General features: G+C 35.5%; 3 protein-coding genes across 3 annotated transcripts; 2 read left to right on the top strand and 1 right to left on the bottom strand.

Moving 5' to 3' along the window:
• The first annotated feature begins 512 nt into the window (after positions 1-512).
• LOC145238227 (alpha/beta hydrolase domain-containing protein 17B-like) lies at positions 513-7,200 on the top strand. The gene is made up of 5 exons (XM_080101335.1): positions 513-838; positions 1,245-1,519; positions 1,892-2,071; positions 3,561-3,694; positions 4,739-7,200. Exons 1-5 carry the CDS (start codon positions 638-640, stop codon positions 4,819-4,821), a joined length of 873 nt encoding a protein of 290 aa, XP_079957461.1. The 5' UTR covers positions 513-637; the 3' UTR covers positions 4,822-7,200.
• Positions 7,201-7,801: 601 nt separating this feature from the next.
• On the bottom strand, positions 7,802-10,969 carry LOC145238226 (neurochondrin-like). The gene is made up of 3 exons (XM_080101334.1): positions 10,905-10,969; positions 8,434-10,163; positions 7,802-8,048 (listed from the first exon to the last, which is right to left on the bottom strand). The coding sequence occupies exons 2-3, from the start codon at positions 10,146-10,148 to the stop codon at positions 7,829-7,831; spliced, it is 1,935 nt and encodes a 644-aa protein (XP_079957460.1). The 5' UTR covers positions 10,149-10,163; positions 10,905-10,969; the 3' UTR covers positions 7,802-7,828.
• Positions 10,970-13,736: 2,767 nt separating this feature from the next.
• LOC145239044 (5-hydroxytryptamine receptor 1A-like) lies at positions 13,737-17,224 on the top strand. Its single transcript, XM_080102333.1, has 6 exons — positions 13,737-13,749; positions 14,034-14,221; positions 14,737-14,900; positions 15,452-15,611; positions 15,843-16,507; positions 16,570-17,224. The coding sequence occupies exons 1-6, from the start codon at positions 13,737-13,739 to the stop codon at positions 17,222-17,224; spliced, it is 1,845 nt and encodes a 614-aa protein (XP_079958459.1).
• The last annotated feature ends 4,620 nt before the right edge of the window (positions 17,225-21,844 follow it).

The following is a 21,844-nucleotide window of genomic DNA, read 5'->3' as shown; positions in this document are numbered from 1 at the left end:
TTAGCATTTTTAAATTTTAAAACAATGTGTAAAAACTCATCTGAAATTATATAACTACCTATGTTCATTGTCAAAGTTTCTAACTATTTGTTATGATTAACATGGCAATATAATATGTAATATTTTACAAAATACTAGTTGACGAGTAACAGCGTATATTGTTTTAAATAATAGGGTATTTTCAGTATTGTTGTGACTAGTGAAACAGGTAACTGTTAACTCGATTTATGCTTCATTTATATTGTGGTCATAATTTTGTTGCTAAGGCATTACAATAAAGTCAACTCAACTCAATTTTGTTTAATACAGACACAATACATTCTTGTTATATAATAAACGTGGTTCAACTAACTTGTGTGTGCTGTGGCATCCAAAACCTGCAATTTAAACATAAAACAAACCAACATTAATGGAGAACCCTGAAATGTTTGTATTTTACTGTGAACAAGGCACTAATAATGCTAGAATAATTTAACTATGTGTTTATTTTGTTCAAGGTTATCACAAATTTTGTTTATCATTGTTTTACAGGGTTTGTTTAATGTTTGTTGTAAATATATACACAGTGTATGACTATATATTTGTTACATTAAAGTACATGAGGTTCAGTAAAGGCTAAAAACACACCTGATTTGGAATGAGCAACTTGACATTTCGCGACATTTGTCGCCTGTTTTGCTGCCCACCATGCCCTGGGCATATTGCAGCAAAACTAGCATTCATTCCTCCAGACCCCACATACACTGTAATTCCCGATGAGACTGGAAACAAATATGTCTTGCACCTTACCGAGCATGCTGAATGGCAATACACTGACCGGGACCAGCAAAACTTAGAGGTATACCCTCCTACTTTATAAAAGTATAAAACTGTCAAATATTGCCTTTACTTGTTATTTTCAAATAGTTATGGGTTTTCGACACATTTTGTTTCACATTATTTTTGAACGTTGGTACATTTGGAAAAAGAGGTTAAAGACATGAACATTTGGAAAAAGAGGTTAAAGACTGAAGTTGTGCCCTGTAACTTTGGAGCATGGTTTTGCAGCTTTTTCGTTATTTTTTTTTTTTGAGTATGCTACAAATATCTAAGAAACAAGTTTTGCGGAGATTTTAAAGCAGAACTGCTACTCTGTAACATGAACTATAGACAATAAAAGACATTGCGATTTTCAGGATGTTAAAATATCCATTCAGTGTTGTTAAGTTAACAGGTTATCATCTTAATCATGATCTTTTTTGCAGGTTTTCCTTATTAACACAGCAAGGGGGAACCGTGTCGCTTGCATGTACATTAAGAGTTCCGCCACTCATCAAGTCAGCAAATACACCCTTCTGTTTTCCCACGGAAATGCAGTTGATCTGGGACAAATGAGTTCTTTTTATGTTGGCCTTGCAGCTCGTCTTGGAGTAAATATATTTTCCTACGACTATTCCGGTTATGGCGCAAGTGGAGGAAAACCAACAGAAAAGAATATTTATGCTGATATCGAAGCAGCATTCCAGTCTTTAAGACAAAGGTATTTATTTCTCACTTTTCGGATTGTTCAAGCATTGGTTACCCATATATGTTTATGTTGTATTGAGACACACAAAAAAATAATTTATAAATGATAATTGAAAAACAAACAGCAGGTTGTTCAGAAGTTTTTGCCATCTTTGACATTTTTGTGTAAATATTTAACTAAAACTTTACTTTAATTTTCAATAAATATTTCAGTTCCGAAATGTTTGACAAACTGACTTTCAACGTAAGGTCTGTGAAAGGGCTGGTGTACTGTGTAACATTAATTCTCATGACAACCATGCAGGTAAAACTGCAGCTGTATACTCTGCCATGTGCAACTTGTCATGACTCTAAATAACACCAGACCTATTTACATTTATTAAAGGTACGGCATTAGCCCAGAGAACATTATTCTGTATGGCCAGAGCATTGGAACTGTTCCCACAATTGATCTGGCTAAAAAATATGAATGTGGTGCAGTTATTTTACATTCCCCCCTCCTCTCTGGATTGAGAGTTGCCTTTCCAAACACCAAGAGGACTTGGTTTTTCGATGTTTTTCCCAGGTATGTATAAATGTTTTGGTATGCTGTAATACAAGATTACCAGCGTTAGTTTGCCTATCCGCTTTGAAAAATTCCAATTTGTTCCTGGAATGTCAAAGCAGGGCTCTGCAAATAGTGGGTCACAAGACCATCCACTTTGGGTTGTAAAAAAAAATCTTTTGAGTGTTCATGTAACAATGTGTTTTTGTTTTGTATTCTGGTGTGCATCAGTTCATATATATATATGTTGACATAAGCCAAGGGGCACAATATACCCCGAAGAAAACAGTTTTTTTGTGGGATTGATCGATAAATTATTTCTCGACTTCTGTGCCAGACTACATATTTTTTCACATTTAGATAAAATTCTATCAGTTAAGAAAACTTGTACATGAAATGTTTGGAAACAGGTTTACTATTGGTAATAGTGCAACTAACATCCAAATGGCTTCACAAATTACGCTATGTTAGGAACAACGTAAAACTTTATTTTGGAGACTAACTAGCCTGGCGATTTTAGTACCACTAAACAAATATTTGTGATAGTACAATTACACTGCAACATGTTTGCTGTCCAACTATACACAAATCATGTTTTAGTTTTATGTGAAGTAATTTTAAAATATATTACTTACATATATATTTGTTTTTATCATCAACACCAATTACTTCCAACTGTGGCTTTCTGGCATTTTTTCTGGTATTTATTCATAGAACAAGCAAAATTGCAAAATATTTTTTTCTCAAAGTAATTGAAAATCAAAGACAGTTTTGAGTATTCGCTTTGTCCTTTTTCACAGCTTAAATATGTTGTGCTGCTACCACACAGCTAAATACATTTCATATAAGTTCGAAATTGGATCTGACACTAAAGGATTGAGAACCACTGATCAAAACCATGGCCCTTTAATAGAGCTTATACTAAATCTGTTTGTACATAATTTACCATTTCCAGGCTGCTTGAATTTGTCAGTGCTTGCTTTACATGAAATATGTTCAAACAGAGTGCCTATGTTTTGGTTCAGTACATGTGATATGTTTTGTGGTCAAATTATGGGTAAATTTCCTATCTCCCCTGTGCCTCAATACTTGCACGGCAGACGACATCAATGTAATTTGTTATTATATTATAGCATTATTGGCTTTGTCATCAATTCGCAGACATTAGTCATAAAAAACTTATGCTATTTATCATTTTTAAGCTATATCATTGTTCATGGAAAACATATATATACATGTGTACAAGACAAGGCTACAAATGTGTGCTAAACCTATACTGTTTAAAATTTATTCTATAAGTCTATATATTGTGTGACATCACCGAACCGGGGAAGTGGTTATCTTGTTAACATAGGTTTTGCATTTATTATTATCATAGTGTTTTGTGAGTGTAGTGAGGACGATTGTATGTAACAGAAAATGTCATGTGCATTCAACCCATGTTGGCCCTAAAACACTCAAATTTACTAGTGGGGTGATTTTTATTTAAATGTATGTTTGTGGTTTACAGTATTGAAAAGATTCCCAAAGTGACATCACCAGTGTTGGTAATACACGGGACAGAAGATGAAGTCATCGATTTCTCACATGGACTGGCAATTTATGAACATTGTCCAAGAGCTGTTGAACCTCTGTGGATTGAAGGCAAGTTAATCAGTTGTGGTATTGTATGCCAAAAATCTTTAAAAACATGAAAAAAAGAGTTGGTTTGCTTTCCAACATTGAGTTTTGTCAATTTTAACCCTTTGTAGGCCTTTGGATAATAAATATGTTTTTTATCAACAGTGGATTTGGTCAATCAAATTAGGCTTATTGTGGGTTGGTTTAAGTTTTTCCCTTGTTTGGGCACTTTTGGGGCCACTATTACTGAATCATTATGGGTCCCCTTCCCTGGAGGGAACACTTATTGTTTTTGTCCGTTTTTCTTTTTTCTGTCTAACGATCGTTTGGTCAAGAAAGAGTGATTCAAATTTATTTTGTTTTTGAAATTTACTGATATATCTTCATGCTCTACTGGTATACAATCAATGTTTATCAGACACAGCTTTTTGGATAAAATTTGTTTTGAATTTTTTGCAGAAAATAGACACATACATACTTTAAAATAGAACACATATGGAGTACCAGATGTAATAAATGCATTGATTTTTCATCGCCTCAATGCCTGGATTGAAAGCCAACATTCCAACCTGTTGTCAGCTCATTAATAATGAAATTGTGTTTTGTGTTAAATATTTGGTTATTGATCGGCAAACCACATGTCTGCGAATTATGTAAAAGCAAACATCATATTTTTACAGCTTTTTGTATTGCTATTGGTAGACTTTTTGTGTTACTAACTGCTATACAATGAAAATGACAGTAATTTGCAAAATGATTGACTATTTTAGGAAACCATGAAAGGCTGTTGTGATTATAAAAATAGGATTTGGAAATAACAAAAGGGATTAGCAGATAACGAAATAATAATCTAAAAATAAGTAATGCCACTATTTATGCTACACTGAATGGCCTAAATCAGTAAGAAAAAAATGCAACTGGTTTTCTAAAAATAGGATGTAGCTATTAAGCTAATGAGTGGAAATGATACCTGAGCTGTTAACTGCCTAATTGAAAGCAAAATAAATTTCAATCACCTCGATCAGTTGGATTATGTTTTATTAAAAAGGTTTTGCTTTTGTGTTTTAGGAGCTGGACATAATGACATAGAGTTATACGGACAATATGTTGAGCGCCTTCGATTATTCATCCACACGGAACTGCCAAATTAACTCAAACATTTTCATATAGATGTTACAAGCCAGCTGGTTGAATTTGTTTGAATCATAGATCAAACAGATGATTTATCATTTTAGTGGATAGAGGTTTTGAAATCGGATTTTTTTTCATTTCATGAGTTTTTAAACTTTGCCAATTTTGTTCAAAGCAACTGAAAGAACATAATTAAATATATATTGCCAGTTGGCAATTTTTTGTTACTTCACCTTTGTACTTTTATGTTTGATAAGTTTTATGCTGTTTATGTGACTAATCAATGCAAATTGAAGTTGGTGTGACATATTCCCCACTACAAATTTAGTATAAATTAACATCAAAAAGGTCAGGACATTTGTAAAATATTGTTATACATGTAGATTTGTTGGTGTACTGTAGACGGAGGTCGGCTAAATTCAGCACACAAATCTAATTAACCAGTTTTGCTCATCTGTCAAAAAAAAATTAATCCAAATGACTAGTAAAAGTTGCACATAAGGAATGCCTCCTTGATGAAAAATTGGTCTGTGGCTTGGCATCTTTGGTACAATGCCGACCTCTGAAATAGGGTGCTACCATTTTATTTCCAAATTTTCTAAATGGGCCAGCATAGCAAATTCATCTCACGTTTTGCCATCTGACAAATTTATCCACACAAGATGAAACCAATGTCCAAATCTTAAGATTTTACAAAACACTTCACTGCCCAAAATATATAGGTTGTTAAACTAATGGTGTTGGTGCTAAGAATTTTCCAAATAGTATATATCTCACAGCATTAAAAATAAATAAAAATCTTTGCATTCCAAATAAAAAGGCATCTAGAAAACAACAAAATGATCAGCAAGTTTAACAATGCAAGATAAAAAAATGATAATAAAAAACAATCTTTTAATAGTGATTTAAAGTATTAATGTACATCATAATCCTGTGAATTGTGATTTGCATTCGTACTAGTAAGTCATAAGCCGTGTTAAGTTGTAGTCTAAAGTCTAAACTGTTCATAATGATTTAAATCCTTATACTGGGTAAATTGTATTAATTCCTAGGCATATAACAATGTTTGTGGTTGTAACAGCATCCTGATGGTTATATGCTATATATGGTTATAACATGACATTTGTTTTTAAAACCACATGGTTAAATGCCAATCCATTGGTCTTTTTCTGATTGGTTAAAATGCTGATTTTTACATGCACTCAAATGGCCATTAAGACATGACATACATATATTTTGCTTTTTATCTGAGCCAGGAGAAAAAAAAATGATCCACTATCACTACAAATTTTTAAAACCATATCTTTAGGACTGGTGGCACCTTATTTTGTAGCCTTTTTTGGTTTCATATATTGCTTGTAAATATGTGCGGTTGAGTTACTCTTATTCTTAGTTTTATTGCTGGTGATAAACTTCTATTCGCTTTAGGTGATTTTCCACCCTTTTCTCCGGGTTTGTTGCAATTTGTGTTGTCTATGTGATTTTGCTACAACCAAATCCTTTTCTTTCCCCCCTGCTGTTGGCACATTGTAAGCATTATGTGGAAAATCAGCCACAATGCATTTTTCCATGCTTGAGCATTGTAGCTGGGAAAAAAAACTTTTGTACTACAAAATCTATAAATAGTAAACTGTACTTTCGACCATATGTGCAGGGTTTTTTTAAGGTTTGGTTTGGGTGACCGCTAAGCAGTTTTAAGAGACCGCAAGTGTTTCATTTAAATACCAAAAAATAGCCATATTTGCTTAAACGAATTATTTATTAGGCTACTGGCAAATTTTGGGAAACCGCTGGAGAAATTTGACACCTTAAAAAAAAACACTGCATATGTGTATAGGCATAAAGTGTTTATTCTGTTATAATGCACAGTGCCCACATTAATCGTTATAGATGTATTTTTTGTAGATTAAGAAACCTCTTTAGTATGTGTATCATCTATTTTCCAGCCTGATTTATATACTTGGGTATATAATTTGTGCATCTACTTGTCACCACATATTGCCACCAGTTTTTAGTGGTATAGAGTAATTATCAGGTACGCTGAGTAATTATTCATATTCCTTGCTGATGTGTAATTTATTTTTATGATCTACCTGATGAGATGTGTATGCCATGGCACAGACATATTGGGAAAAAGCATTTTACCATCTTGTCAAAAATGTAAACTTAAGAGTAATAAAAATCTGGACTTTTAGAAAACCAAACAACCCTGAAATGTGTTGTATTTGTTCACTGTTATTTGGGCCTTTGAACTATTTGAAGATGTAATTGTTTCACATTTTATGATTTCCTAAAAATGTGAACTTTGATTCTTGCATTAAAGATGGAGGTGCAATTGACAGATAAAACTGAGTTTGTAGTGATTTTATCTGCACAAATACATCGACCACAAAATGAAATGTGTACTTTGTAACACTATGTGGCATAACAGTATTAAGAATCCACCATTTAAAGGAAAATATAGGGAACAAAAATAATATTTTTATAGCAGCAATTAGTGATGGGACGATACCAGGTTTTGAAGCAAGTACTGATACCGAGTACAAGTACCACATGTATATACCTTCGATACCGAGTACTTAGGTGTAGTATTGTACTTAGTTGTATATCACTGGCTAATTTATCAGCCATGGTCGGGATACAGGCGTGCACACACACATGCCGAAAAATGTAATCTCCGTGTGATAGCGAATAAGATATACGTAAAAAAAAATTTATAACTTTTTTCCAATTTTGTGCTGTCCGAAGCAAATTTTGTCAAAAAGTTGCCCGTATTCTTATGGCGTAAATCGGCCTTCGGTACTCGCACCTTGGTATCGAAAACTGTCCGAGATACTGAGTATCGATACCCAGTACCAGTTACTCGTCCCATCACTAGCAGCAATTAAAAATTGGCAATGAATTTTGTCAAAAGATTTTGTTTTTACTCTAACATTTTCAATATTTTAAAGGCTCTATTTGTTTGCCACATAAGGCTAACTCAATCAATACTTGGCTAGGTTGCATTTAGGGACACTGCCCTGTGTATCATTTTACTATTTTTTTGCAAACACAAGTGTGAAAATTATGATATGCATGAATTGTGTCATTTGATTCATTTCCACACAACTTGACAATAGTTTCAACTTTAGAGGGAAAGGCACTTCTTTCAATTAACTGCAAAACTTCATTTTCCTGAGCAGCTTTAGTCAACTCCTGCAATAGAATAGGAAAAAATTGTTCGATAGTCTCTGGGTGTTCCTTGTATCTGTTGAAAGAAGGAAAAATATCATGAATGTCAAAATGTATAGTGATCTTGAAACAAAAATCCATGTTTTATCAATTTTTCTCATTCATAGTGAGTGAAAATCATCAGGCTTGATTGGACTTACACCATCACATGTTTATTGGAAAACTTAAGGGGTCTGAAGACATAAGCCTTCCAAGCATTACATACACATAAAACAGGTGTTGTGGGATTCAAATCTAAATCACCAGACTATCTGGACTCAGGAAAATGTGAAAATATAGACACTCTAGCATTCTGCTATGTTGAAGCCCTGCAAAATGCTTACTGCTTGTTGAACTTAATGTAAATAATGCAGTGTGTGTGTATTTTAAATTCTGAACAGTGCCACAGTAACAATCATTACCTTTTAGAAATTCCAACAGTATTTCGATTTACAGCATGTAAGCCATGTAACACAGAAAAAATGCTGTGAAAAAATCTTTCACCACAAATAACCTCTCCAAACTTCAGCTTTGATTTATTCCAAATGAGCAAAACCAAAGTGGAAATTGTCAGTTGCAAATCAATATTTTGTGGTGTATTTTCTTTCAATGCAATCTGACAAAACTCTGAAAAAATTGTTCGTAATATATCACTTTGATTTGACTCAATAATGAATTGAATTAGACACTGGGAAACCAAAATAACCACATCTTTCTGAAGTGTTGGGTCAAGAATGCAGTTGGACAAAGTTGCAATGACTTGACTATCATTGATCACTGGCAGTGTTTCAGAGATTTCAATGTAATTCATAAAGGCTGGAATACATATGTTGAGAATTACTTCTTGGTTAAAGGTTTTAATACTCTTTTCAAAAGCAAAAATGAAAGTGGTAGCAATGTTTACTCCAGTTTTAGATTCTGCAAAGCTTCCTACATTTAACCATCCTCCAAGAAATCTTAAGCAAACTAGTAAAAAGTCTTCTTGTTTATTGTCACCCAGATGTTTACACAGAAATTCACCTACTAATTTAGCAGTATCATTTAAAGCGGGCTCAAAGCATTTAATATCTTCAAATGTAAAAATTTCATTGTCATTTTTAGTTTGATCAAACACTGCCACATCTGAACAGACATTTTCTAGAATGTTGAAACAAGCCAGTAATAAAGCCATTTCCTCTTTACTGAAAAGGCTTGCAGAAAATTCACTGACATCAGATTTTTCATATATTGCCATAGTTACCTCAATGTTAGCAAGTCTTGTCAAAAGAACAACCAATTTTTTGTCGTTGTCCTTATTAAGCATGGTCCATTTTAAGGAGTACACCCTGGTCAAGTTACTACATAACATTATTGTTGGGCTTCTTTGCTTTTGGCTGACTTTACTTGCTAAAACCTCAAAAAGTGAATCAGCAATTATTGAGATCCATTGTTCACAGAAATAACTTTCACTTAAATGTTCTGGTAAAACATCAAGAAACAAAGACAAATGATGAAAAAGTTCAAACTTTTGTTCGTTATGAAGTCCATTTATTGTTTCTGACAAATTTTGTAATATTGCCAGAACATATGTCTTGTTTTCAAGTAGAGTAACATCTGGATTATTCTTTATCAGAGACAACAGAGTATGCCACATCAACTTTTTAGCATCATTGTCTGAAGTTTGAACATAAAACTGACAAAGAGTTTTGATGCCACTATATCTCAAGATAGAAGAACAACAAACAGTTTCTTCTGCCATGGCTGAAAGAATATGAAGGCAATCATGTAACACATGTTTTTCCTCGCCTCCAAATGATTGTCCACTGCTGCTTAATATTGATAAAACTGTAGGTAAAGCCTGAACCATTTCTGGTGAACTAACCAGTTCAGGATCAGTAGCGAATGAAGATAAAACAGAGAAGCCAAGAGACACCATTATACTACTGTTGGCACCATCCACTTGGTTTGATCCAATTAGGCGAATAGGAAATGAAAATCCAACAGCTTGAAAAATTTGTCTCCTCATTTCTGTAGAAAGTGAATCTGCCTTTAACAGTTTTGAAACAACCAATAGTGCAGCAAACTTTTCGCTGTCATTTTTAGCCTGTTTGGTCATTTCCAAAATGGAATTAAAACCCTCTGTATTGGTTTCAGCCATTGTTTAATTTCACATCTGCAAAAAAGTCTAAATTGCCGTAAAGACAATTTCAATAAATGTCAGCTGTTATTGTGTCATACTGTCATTATTAGAAAGAGATATTATTTAACTTACACAAGTTTGCTGTGACAAAATATCTTTCTAGTGTTATTATATTCCTTGCAAAAACAAAATATAGTGGACCAGCTAAGAATGGTAACATAACAGATAACACCCAACCAACATCACATGTTAAGTTTTGTATGAGTTGGGTTCATCATTCTATTCTGTACCAACTAACAACGTAGTGTAGCGGCGACGACGTTGTGTGTGACATAATACAGTGATAAACGTATATTTCATCACATGCGAAACCACTTGTGAGTTTATGACGTTAAGTAAAGAAAGTAACCCACAGGACCCAGTCTGTAGAACATGTCAGTTCCCGACGAGATCTCGTGCGTGCAGGACCTACATGTCCCGCGTGCGCGCGTGCACGACCCGTAAGTTCGCGTGCAAGACCAATTTCAGCAGGCGCAAAGCAACTAAAAGAGGTCAATACAGCCCAATTAAATGCCTTTGGTGCAAAATTTTCGCGTGCAAACCCCAAAACTTGGCGTGCAAAAATTTTGTTTCAAAAAAAACTCGCGCGTGCAGCTGCCACACTCTGCAGACTGGCACAGGACTCAAGTCTGAGTAACTGAGGCTGGTGAGTTTTATGGAAAAGGACTTCTTATTATCATACAATACGCTGTAGTGTACATAACCGTAACTCACCTGTTCTGTCATCTGGTACAACAAGAAAAGCACTATCAACTACAACGTGAAATTACGTTCTGTCAACGTTTACTGACTGAGTAAACTTTACTCTGTGTCCCGCGAGTATTGAATAGGTAATTTCCCCCAACCATCTCCGCTAGAGGTCGAATAAAACATTTTCGTCAGTGGGTCCCAAACAGTGGTACGAAGGCGTTTCAGGTGGTGCGTAAGCTAAGTTTACTGGACAAAAATTGATTAAAAAATACTTTAATCAGCATTCACTTTCAGATGATTGTTTATCCTGCAAGTGCAATAAAAAGAGTACCGTATTTGCTCGATTGTAAGCCGCGGCTTATATTGTTTTTTAGCTGCCGTTTGTGCGGCTTATAATCGAGGGCGGCTTACAATCGAGAGCGGCTTATATTTTAATTTTATACCGAAATCATTTCTACACTCCAACATTTTAAATTATTTGGGGTTCAAAACATGTATGCGTGTACAGATTATACGTCGATATACGTTCTGTCGGGTACAGCTACCAACGTAACTAACAGATATGGGCAAATAGTCATGCCATATAACTACAGAAAGATGTATTAGGAAACAATCGTATCTAAAATTCCAGCGTGCGGCTTACAATCGAGGGCGGCTTACATTATTTTTTTAACACCTCAACATGCCGCTTACAATCGAGGGCGGCTTATAAACGAGGGCGGCTTACAATCGAGCAAATACGGTAGGCCTACTGAACCGACGATTTCGATTGTATTTGCAGCCCATTGGTTCTCAAAGTGAACCCAAAGAGCCTTATATGGAGTCATTTGCGAAAATTATTTGTGCCCTAGAAAATAAATGGGCAATTGGGCAGGCGTTGAAAAGATCTGACGGGTACTTACAACAAAATACCGCGACAGCGGAACTGTGTTTGTTTATCTTATCAATCGTCCAACATAAGCTGGTTGGTAAAATGCTTTTTTAATATTAACTAGTTCTAGCTTGACATACACAGGTAATAAACTGTATGAGCCTATATAAAACGTCAGTTCTTACTATTAAGGTAAGATTTTTAAATCGTTACGAGGACGGTGCAGAAAAAAGTATGAGAAACGCAGACCAACAGCTTACTTTCGGGTTTGGGCCCCCAAGTGGCAGACTACGTAACAACATTTTTATACTTGGTACGCAAACACTGCACCAAACCTCCAAGTTGTACGCCAGTAGAAAAGGTTTGGTAATCACTGCGATTTATATTGTAAAGTATTTTTGTAATTTAAGATAGTAAACTTATCTGGATTTAAAACTGTTTTCGTATTCGGGCATTATTTTTGGAGTCTATTTTTCACTGTTTTTTGTTTCCCTATTTTTTCTGTTTTGGCATTGCTTTTGTGCTCTGATTTTCACTAAACCTATGTTTGGGTCAATTATGCATTCTAAACAACAAATTGGCGTTGGTGCCTATCCTTTTTTATTTATCTCGAACAAAATATAGCCCCAAATAATATTTACGTTAAATGAACCCTGTTGATACAGTATTGATTTTACGACCAGTTGAAAACAATTGACGTTCACACAAGAATCACAATAAACAGATCCACCATTCTATAACGTGACGTCATTCAATGGCAATTTAGCGTTGGCAGGTGTTTTGTATCGACTCCACTGGAGGAGACAGGGAGTTTGGTATTTTTCAATGATAACGCTGTTTGTTTTCCAATAGCTATTTTAAAGAAATGAGTCTGGATTTTACCTAATTGACTGATAAGACACCAATCTAAGTAGCTAATGGCAACACGAATTGATTTTATTCATTATGTGTCTTTAGGTTACATACTAGCTGCAGCACGAAGGTTCTATGTGTATATCAGCTTTTGGGCGATCAGTGGGTAAAGTGTTGAATGATTTATTCGTACACCTGACATGAGGAATTTGTTCGTTTTTCTGGTGGTTTTGTTATGTTGAGTCACAAACATGTGATTCTTCCCAAAAGAATTTGTTGTTTTTACCCCACCTTAATATCTTGGTAAACATTTCCGTTGACGTAGTATATCGAAAAATTAGGTTCATGATACTATGTACTGCAAGTTTAACCGTTGTTGCAGGTGTTTCGATATAGGATTTTACCTCTGGTTAGGTTTGAAATAAAAAAGAAATCGATATTTAATTTAATATTTTACATCAACATATCACATAACTCGTGCCATTTTTTTGTTTTGGCAGAAACTTACAACATGACGAAATTCCAATACAATCATTTGAATGTACTTAAATTAGTAGAACATTTACACAGTTTAAAGCTACACACCTTCTTATCAATTGTGGCTTCGGTATTTACGAATAACAAGGTCTACGCCTCCAACAGAAACACCAAAACAATAACAGTTACAGATGTCGCTTTAGTATGCGCTCGCACATCATCTCAATGTGAATGTTTTTGTTTTTAAAGGGCAAATGTGAGCATGTGGTGACCAGTAATACCAACGGAGAAATTCGTAAACGCATCACAATAGGGCCTTTTTCAATATTTATATTCGCCAATGCCTATAGATATACAAGCATCGACCGAAATCTCTTTTTGTCCATACTCCATCTCTTTTTGATACGTGCGTGATATTGGGTATAAATTCAATTGAATGTCTGCTTTGCCAGTCATATTTCGGTTTTAGTTGTAATGCAAAGATCCACGTCGCCTGGGATTATTTTGCTGCAAAAGTAGCTGCAATTCTTATGGCATTGTTGACGTATGATTACATAAATAGAAAATTTTGGCAAGAATAGGTTAAACAAAGCTTGTGAGAATTACTACTGGCAAATGTTGTCGATTTTTATGTTGAACCGAATCTGAAATCAATCATGGTGAATATGGGTAAGTATAAAATGTTCATGACGTTTGCAAATAATTATGTTTTTCCTATACGCATGTTTTACCACAATTTTTACTCCGTTTTTACAATAACGAAAGTTTATTATTGCTAAAATTACATTTTAAGTTTTAAACAGATGTGCTCAAATGTCTAAAGCTGGTGAAAATAACTAACAAAAGAGGTGTTAGCTTAACAACACGCGATTTCAAGTAGTTTTCGAGAAATTTGCCATTTCAGAATATAGAAGTATGTAACAGTACTGTAACAAAACCTTTCTTTTTTTCAGAAAGTGTCGTTGCGGCTTTGGTGCTTTTCCTAATTATCGTTGGATCGGTTGTAGGCAATATACTTGTGGTTTGCGCTATCCGTAGCGACAGAACCCTGCAATCTCCAGCAAACTTTCTGATTTGTTCTCTTGCCGTCACGGATTTATTGGTGGCCTGTCTGGTTATGCCTTTTAGTGCTTTGTACCAGGTGCGTACATTTTTCCCTATGCTCTGTTTAAGCACATTTCTTATTGTTGTTCATGCTTTACCTAAGCAACAGAATGAAAGGGTGTCACAAACTATCATCGTCTTTTTGTTTGAGTACCTTCTTGTGACAAATTAACCATATTCGTATACTTCGCATTAAATTCAGCGCTTCTGCATGGGACTTGATAGTTTTGCATGTAGCCAACATTTGTAACAACATTTAGGACCGCTCTGTACAAAAAATGCATCTTACAACACTTTGGAAAATTTTTTTGTCGAACTCGAAACTAAGACACACAAAATTAAGTTATCCAATAACAACCTTGACATCATACAAAACCACCAGTTATTAAATGTAATTTAAGAAATGTGTCGTAAGCTTAGGAACTATACTTAGGCAAAGCAGCGAATTCGAAATGTTTGGGCGGTGTGTTTAGCCAACCACACCACACACATATACGGTATATTTTTTACTTTGTGACTGCAACAAATAATAAGATCAAAGTTGTATGTTAGATTTTAGGCAATTGGGTGTTTGGCAACACTGTTTGTGAGATATGGACAGCCACAGATATCGCCTGTTGCACAGCATCCATCTTACATCTATGCGCTATTGCTCTTGAGCGACACCAATCGATCACTAATGCCGTGCATTACTTCTCTGAGCGGATGAGACGAACGTAAGTAATATTTTACTGTGAATTGGAAATGAAGGGAAACGATATAGATTGACATCATAAACTCGGTATTAACTGTTGTGTCAAACATAAAACTCCCACAAAATAATGAATAGAAAATCAATTCACTATTCAAAACTTCATTACCTTTAATTAGTATTCCCGTAATTTATGTTTTAACTTGTACACAATTAAGTCTAAAGTACTGTTACAGTCTGTGTATTTAAAGTATAGTTACTTTTCACGATCGTGGGTTTGAAGCTTACTCCTAAAAGAACTATGATCTACGATCAATATATTAGCCACAGTTGTAATTTAGTTCGATTCGTGCTTGGTTAACTTTAAATTAAAAAAAATGATTAGATTTTGGCATGAATTGGCAATGGCTTTGTTAGAGAAAAATTGACTTTAATATAGGGCCCAATACTAAACCTAAACTACCAACAACAACATTTCTTAAACATAATAAACAACAAAAAACATACATCTTAAATATAACATCGTCAGATCGCTAATATTTGTCTTTAACTTACATCAGTACATTATTCTTTCAGTGTTGCCCCTAAAATAGCGGTGGTATGGATGTTGGCTTTCTGTATCAGTGTTCCCCCAATTCTCGGGTGGAAGCCATCACGTCATACTCAAGATTACGACGATATAAACCGAAATCGTAGTGGCATTTATAACTCCTCATTGCCAATGCAGCAATGTAAGGTGAGTCATACGCTCTCCCCCCACGTTTAGGCATATAACTTATTTGTAAGAAACAAATTCTTTGGTTGATATTCTGCCTGCCACGATTTGTTTTCCTTTTGTTGTCTGCTTCTGACGTTTTTGCTGTAAAAAGAAAATGCTGTAAAACATGAAAACAAATAAAACGACGTTTTGCACCATTGTAAACTTTTAGTCGTTTCAACAATTTTAACCGGTTTAATTAATGTACAGGTGGGTCACTATCCCGGGTATACAGTTTACGCCACTTTGGGGTCATTTTACATCCCTCTGGCTCTCTTACTGGTGGTTTACACTCGAATCTACCTTCTCATTCATCAGCACATCAAGAGGTCGGAGTCAAGATCCAGGATTATCTCCTGCTCTTCGGAGGATCGCCATTCTCTATCCATCCGTTCCAAGCATTCTCCTCCCAACAGATTTTTTTCATGGAAGAATAGAAGTAGAAATCAGAATCTGAGAGAGTCTTACAGCTGGAGAATGGGAAACGTTTATCATTATAACATTTCAAAACGAGTAAGCGACCCTAAAAAGCGCACACCGACTGGGGTAAGTTGCGTAACACGAAAGTTAGGCGGGTCCTCTTGTGATAACGAATCCCAAAGGTTTTTAAGTTTGTCGAGTGAAGACCCTAGATGCGGTTCCGGCTTTTGCCACACCTCCGAAACTGATTCACAGCGACCCGGTTGGAACAACTTAAGAGCAAGCACCAAAAGACGTTCGTTTCAGCGCCGCCAGATGGCGATTACTGAACACCAAATAAGTGATTTTGAAAGTGAGCGAAGAAGTGCGCCACCCTGCATCCAGTATTCCGTCCAAAAGTGCTCGATAGGCGAAGACACTGACAACAAAATGTGGAGCATGTTCTCACCAAGCAGGTATATACTAAAATTCCGTTTTATGTTTTATTTTGTGATGTAACAGTGTTCTTTTGCCACAGGAGTTTAAATGAAAAGCCAAAGTTGCATACCAAGAGTCGTTCAGAAAGTGACGTTTCCAAATTGGCAAAACAAAGTTTATCACAAGACGTCATCGCCGCCACGTCACACCGTAGGAGGACGCAAACAGCAGGTCACGTGCATTTTGCTGATCGTCGCGACATTAAAGTGACCAGACCCCACCGAACCGAGCCACTCACAAGCCAAAAAAATTCCAAGGATGACGTGTTTTGTGCGTCATCGGCTACGTCATTAAAATCGGAAGACACTTGTTTCAAAAAGGGTTGTTGTTTTCCTAAAAAGAAGAAAACTTTTTCTCGTCGATTATCCCATGTGTCAAATTCAAGTCCTATGTTGGTACATTCACTTAGTATGAGAGCAAAGATTAAAGTTTTAAAGGCTAGGGAAGTTCGCGCTATTAAAACTTTAGGCACAATTGTTGGGGCTTTTGTATTCTGCTGGTTGCCGTTTTTTGTTGTGACTCTTGCCGCACCATTTTGCTCATGTTCAATGCCACCTGTTTTGCTTAGTGTTGTGTTATGGCTTGGTTACTGCAACTCGTTAGTAAATCCCATGTTGTACGCTGCCTTTAATAGGGACTTTCATTCCGCATTTAAAAGATTGTTTCAGAAAATAAGACAAAAGTTTCGCTCTTAGTTTTTGCACTGATGTTTGTTATTTTGAAGTCGGCAATAAAGTAAACTTGTTGTGTAACAAATCCCATTGTTGCGTCATTTGAAAAATATCTTTGTTATTGGGTGAACGTTGTGCAGCAGTATAAACAAAATGGAGTTGGATTTTATCTAAAATTATGTTGTGTTAATGGAATTCAGCATGGATGAAGATTTTCCGTGTGATGCAGGGGACCAAGAATGCTTTAATTCTACATTTCACCCCTTATTTGTTGTTGCAGCAAGCTTTGGACGATTACTTACCGGTGATCTTACTTGTGTGTACGATGATATTTACGTTTCGATCATCTTTTTGGGACTTTGTGTGTGGACATGGTAATTTTTATAGATCATTTCTTATATTCTCAAAAAGTATGTGGTAAAACACTGTTAAACTCCTTTTTTGCACTGCGTATCATTTCAAGGGTTATTATTTGTTCATGTCGCTTGACAGGTTTTTAGCGTTTGTTTTGCTTCACCTTCTAAAACATAAAAACGAAGAGACTCCCTGTCCTCAAGTTTTAGGACGCCCAAACGAAGATATAAACCATAATGTCATGGGGCAGCGGCCGCGAGGGAGCGGTAGTGAGCTTGAAGGCCTAGGACCAGTAGATGATATTAGGCAAGTAACCGAGATTTATTAACAAACAAAAACGGTTTACTGCTAAATGTACCTACTATGTGTTAAATTTATTCATAATTTGTAAGCATTTTGATATACGTATTTCATATGTGTTAAAGTATTCCTTGTGTTGTAATCAATTAACACTTGTCTAATAGAGCATCAGGCGATGGTTGGAATGCCGATGAATACCCAGAATATGACGATAACAATGATATGCTACTGATGATTATGGACGACGAACAAGAAAGGCATTCTGAAGGACCGACACCTGCTGATTCAGAAGAAGACATTGAAGTGTTGCATCAAATTATTATGGTTAGTTGAACGTCGGCTGTAAACAATGGCGTTTATTTAATGGGGTAGACTTGTAAATTGGTTACTGCAAAATTCTAGCTTTGTAGTTTCAAGCTAGCTATTCACATCCCAAATATAAATCTTTAGAGGTGGTGTCAAAAGTTTAATTAGGCTGGTTAAAGTTAAAGAATCAGCTTCCGACTATTTCAGGCGTCCACTGACGAGGAAGCAGTAGCATATGCCCTGCAGGGCACAAGCAACCATGAGAATGAAAGCGTACACGGGGATGTGAGTGATGAGGTTGTCAATGAGCGAGTAAATAAGGGTGTTTATGAGTCAAGTAGTGTTTTTCTTTTCATTTTAACTCTTTTTACTTTTCGTACCCAGGAAAATGAAAGCGATGGAACCACAAACGAACAGGATTAAAAACATAAACAAAGAAACTCGAGAATCTTATGGTTTAGTAAAACAATGCCAATATTTGTCTTGTGGTCATATGTGCATAAAACATCTGTTGACGACGTTTATGTCAAATTTAGAACACAGTACATCAGGCCTGGAAGAAGCATTATGTCAGAATCGAATCGGCCTTATATCAAGCATTTTTATGTGGCAACTGAGAGTCGTGGCAACTGATAACAATGTGTAAAGAATAATTTGAATCACGCCTCTAGACAAACAAACTGTACATATGGTGTAATTGTTCAAAAATGCTACAGGTTTAATGCCACAAAAATGCTTTCAAAACTATAACTCCAATCAGAAAAAATATCGATTGGTGGTGCAAATGAGCACTGTCGTCATTGGAAACAAACTTTTTTAAAACTGCCAACGATTGGGGTTATTTGGGTCCAGGTGAAGTATTGTAATCAATTAAATTAGAAGTAACTGTAGCCTACAATCAAGTTCCCAACCTATAAGCCTATGTTATCGGTAGTTTAACAACCAGGATTTACGTCACCTACCTGCACTTTGTTGATGTGAGTAATTTTTGTAACTCTTCCGAAATGCCGATTTGTTTTAATGGTTTAACGTTAACCAATAATCATGTTGCACTGGACGATTAAACCAACTTGCAAAATGAATAAATCACAACGATTAGTGCAAATTATACACAAATTTCAAAGTTGGCTATAACTGATACCAAGCCGTCGCCTGCAGATTAAAATGAACATACTGCAGAGTGCAGAGCGTGTATAATAGAGTCTATATAGAAGAGGTCAAAAATATCCAGAAAATTTCCACTGGGCGATTTACCTTGGTCATTAATAATTTATCGATCAAATTAGAGACTCGGGGAACAAATTGAATTCACTTGAGTTTCTCAATCTACAGGTATCGATTTTTTTTATCATTTGCACGTAATATCTTTGGATGGTTATTTAGCTGCATTCCAAAATGACTTGTATACTATAGTAATACAGCTGTTGGGTTTCGAATTTCTTTCCTTTTTCATTCATTTGAAAACTTTTGCAGTTGAACTGAAGACCAAAAAACAGATTTTTTGGACTCTTATGTGTTCTATAAAATATAAAATAAAGTTTTGTATATTTTTCTCATAAAATGAAGTCCAACCCTGAAGAATGTATAAGCCTACCATTATTCTTTTTTGTTTGGTGGTTGTGACTTACGCCACAGAGCATTATGAGACAGAATGCACGCACTCTTTTTTCGTGATTACCAAACATACGATAAACTAAACTAGAGGAAAAACAATAAGTTACAAAGCAATATTCATGTAAACGCGATAAAGGCTTTATAACCATGTAAGCAATCTACTGTTTAAAAATATAAATAGGTTATGGCAGCATATTTCAAAGGTCTGTACGGACCCAACGTCCTTTCCCAACTGCGGAATACGTTAATTTAAGACATACGATTGTGAGACACAAGATGCACCCTTTTTTTCAACCATAGGTGCCTTAGGGACAATAACTTATGTTTGCAATTTATGTCATTGCCCTGATGAAGGTGTCTCGTATGTACATCGAAACGTTGGCATACTTTAATAAAGGCTAATAAAGGCAGCAACAGTTTATCCATATCCTAATTCAATCTCGCTAATGAGAATTTTGGCCGTCGGGTTTGTTATTGAAGGACACAATCTTGTTGCTGTTTTATTAAATTTCAATACATACAATTTCCGAAACAAGTTTTTTTTGGTGAAGTATAAATCGGATATTTTTTTAACAACAGCGCGTGTAATCAAAACCAGCAGAAATTTTTGTGTTGAAAATATAATGATCAATGTGAGCTGGTAAACACGTCTCGAGTATCACTATGACTGTAGCGATTTCTTACTCCCGTAGCAGCAGTGGTTGAGATCGGTAACCAAGGATAGCCTTACGTTAACGTTAGTCTGTCTCAAGTGCTAGCTCGCAGCGTACACCTGCAGATTGCCGCAGCTTAATCTATGTGACACTTTTTCAAGCATGTTGGAATGTTAAAGTCGTGAAGTGGTTTAATTTGTTGACCTAGCTGAATTTAACTGTGACTGTAGTTAAGTGGCCGATCGGTTTTGGCAAGCTAAGTACAAATCAGAAAACAGTGATTGACAGAGTTTACTACAAGGCTATGCAGAAGATATATGTTGCGCCACAATGTTATAACCTAAAGCTCTGTCAAATTTTATCAGCTTTGTTATGAACTAAATACCTTCTTCTTCAAACAGCTAAATAGTAAGGTTTTATGTACTGAAGTAAAACTGACACATTTTGAGGGTGGATTTTGTTTGACTATGTTTAAAACATGTTGAAAATTCTGTTACAAAATTATAAACTATGTTTTTTGGTGTGTTGGAAGCATGATCTCTAAAGACAAATAGTTGCTCATAACCACGTGTTCTCGATCTACACAGTTACTACCAGTTTTCACTACTCTTTTTTTACGTGTAAGCAAATATTGGCAGCGTATTTGACACATGACGACACTGTATCTATTTACACATTCATATTTTTTGATAACCAGTATAGTGGGAATCACCATGTAGATTTAAGTTTGTCGTGTGAATATGTTGTGTTTAGAGTACCATACATACACAATACCTTAGCTTAGCACAAGCTTGTAAGAAAGTTGTTAACCGTTATTGCGATCATCCGACTCAGTTCCAACCTTGAATGACTGTGTTAAACCACAAAACAGTTTGCCATGAATGAATCACGTCAGAGAGCACTGTAAAACAGTACATAGAAATCGTATGATAGCGTAATGCAGTGATTTCTTGCAACGGTTCTGTATAGTAGTTCCAAATTTAGAAGATGATAAATGCATTAATTCTATGTGACGTCCTTTTTAACTCATGTCGTTTTTTATCTTAATGAACTGTTTCGCAGTATCTACTTTTTATCTTAATTGCAAATGGACTATATATGGGCCGAACCCGACGTAAGGTTCCTTGATACACTGGCTAATTATTATTTCACACAGGAACATAAAAAACAGTGTAAAATCTGACGTGGGTGTGGCTGCTATTAACCCAGCGCCCTTGAACACTTAGTAAAACAAGTGACTGAATGACGCCATTGTTTGCGCTTTGAATTTATTGACCGAAAAATACACACTTCATGTTTTTATCAGTATATTCTAGACTTAGACTAGGTTTTGTCGTTTGGGCTCAGTCAAGGTGTTACAGCACCGGACAAAAAAGGTTTAACGCAATGTGGTCAACTTCACGTTTTGCTTTGAGCT

The sequence above is a fragment of the Phallusia mammillata genome, chromosome 7, assembly GCF_965637545.1.
Source record: "Phallusia mammillata chromosome 7, kaPhaMamm4.hap1.1, whole genome shotgun sequence".
NCBI lineage: Eukaryota > Metazoa > Chordata > Ascidiacea > Phlebobranchia > Ascidiidae > Phallusia > Phallusia mammillata.
The sequence above is the reverse complement of the archived record's forward strand: the minus strand, read 5'-3'. Positions and strand labels throughout refer to the sequence as shown.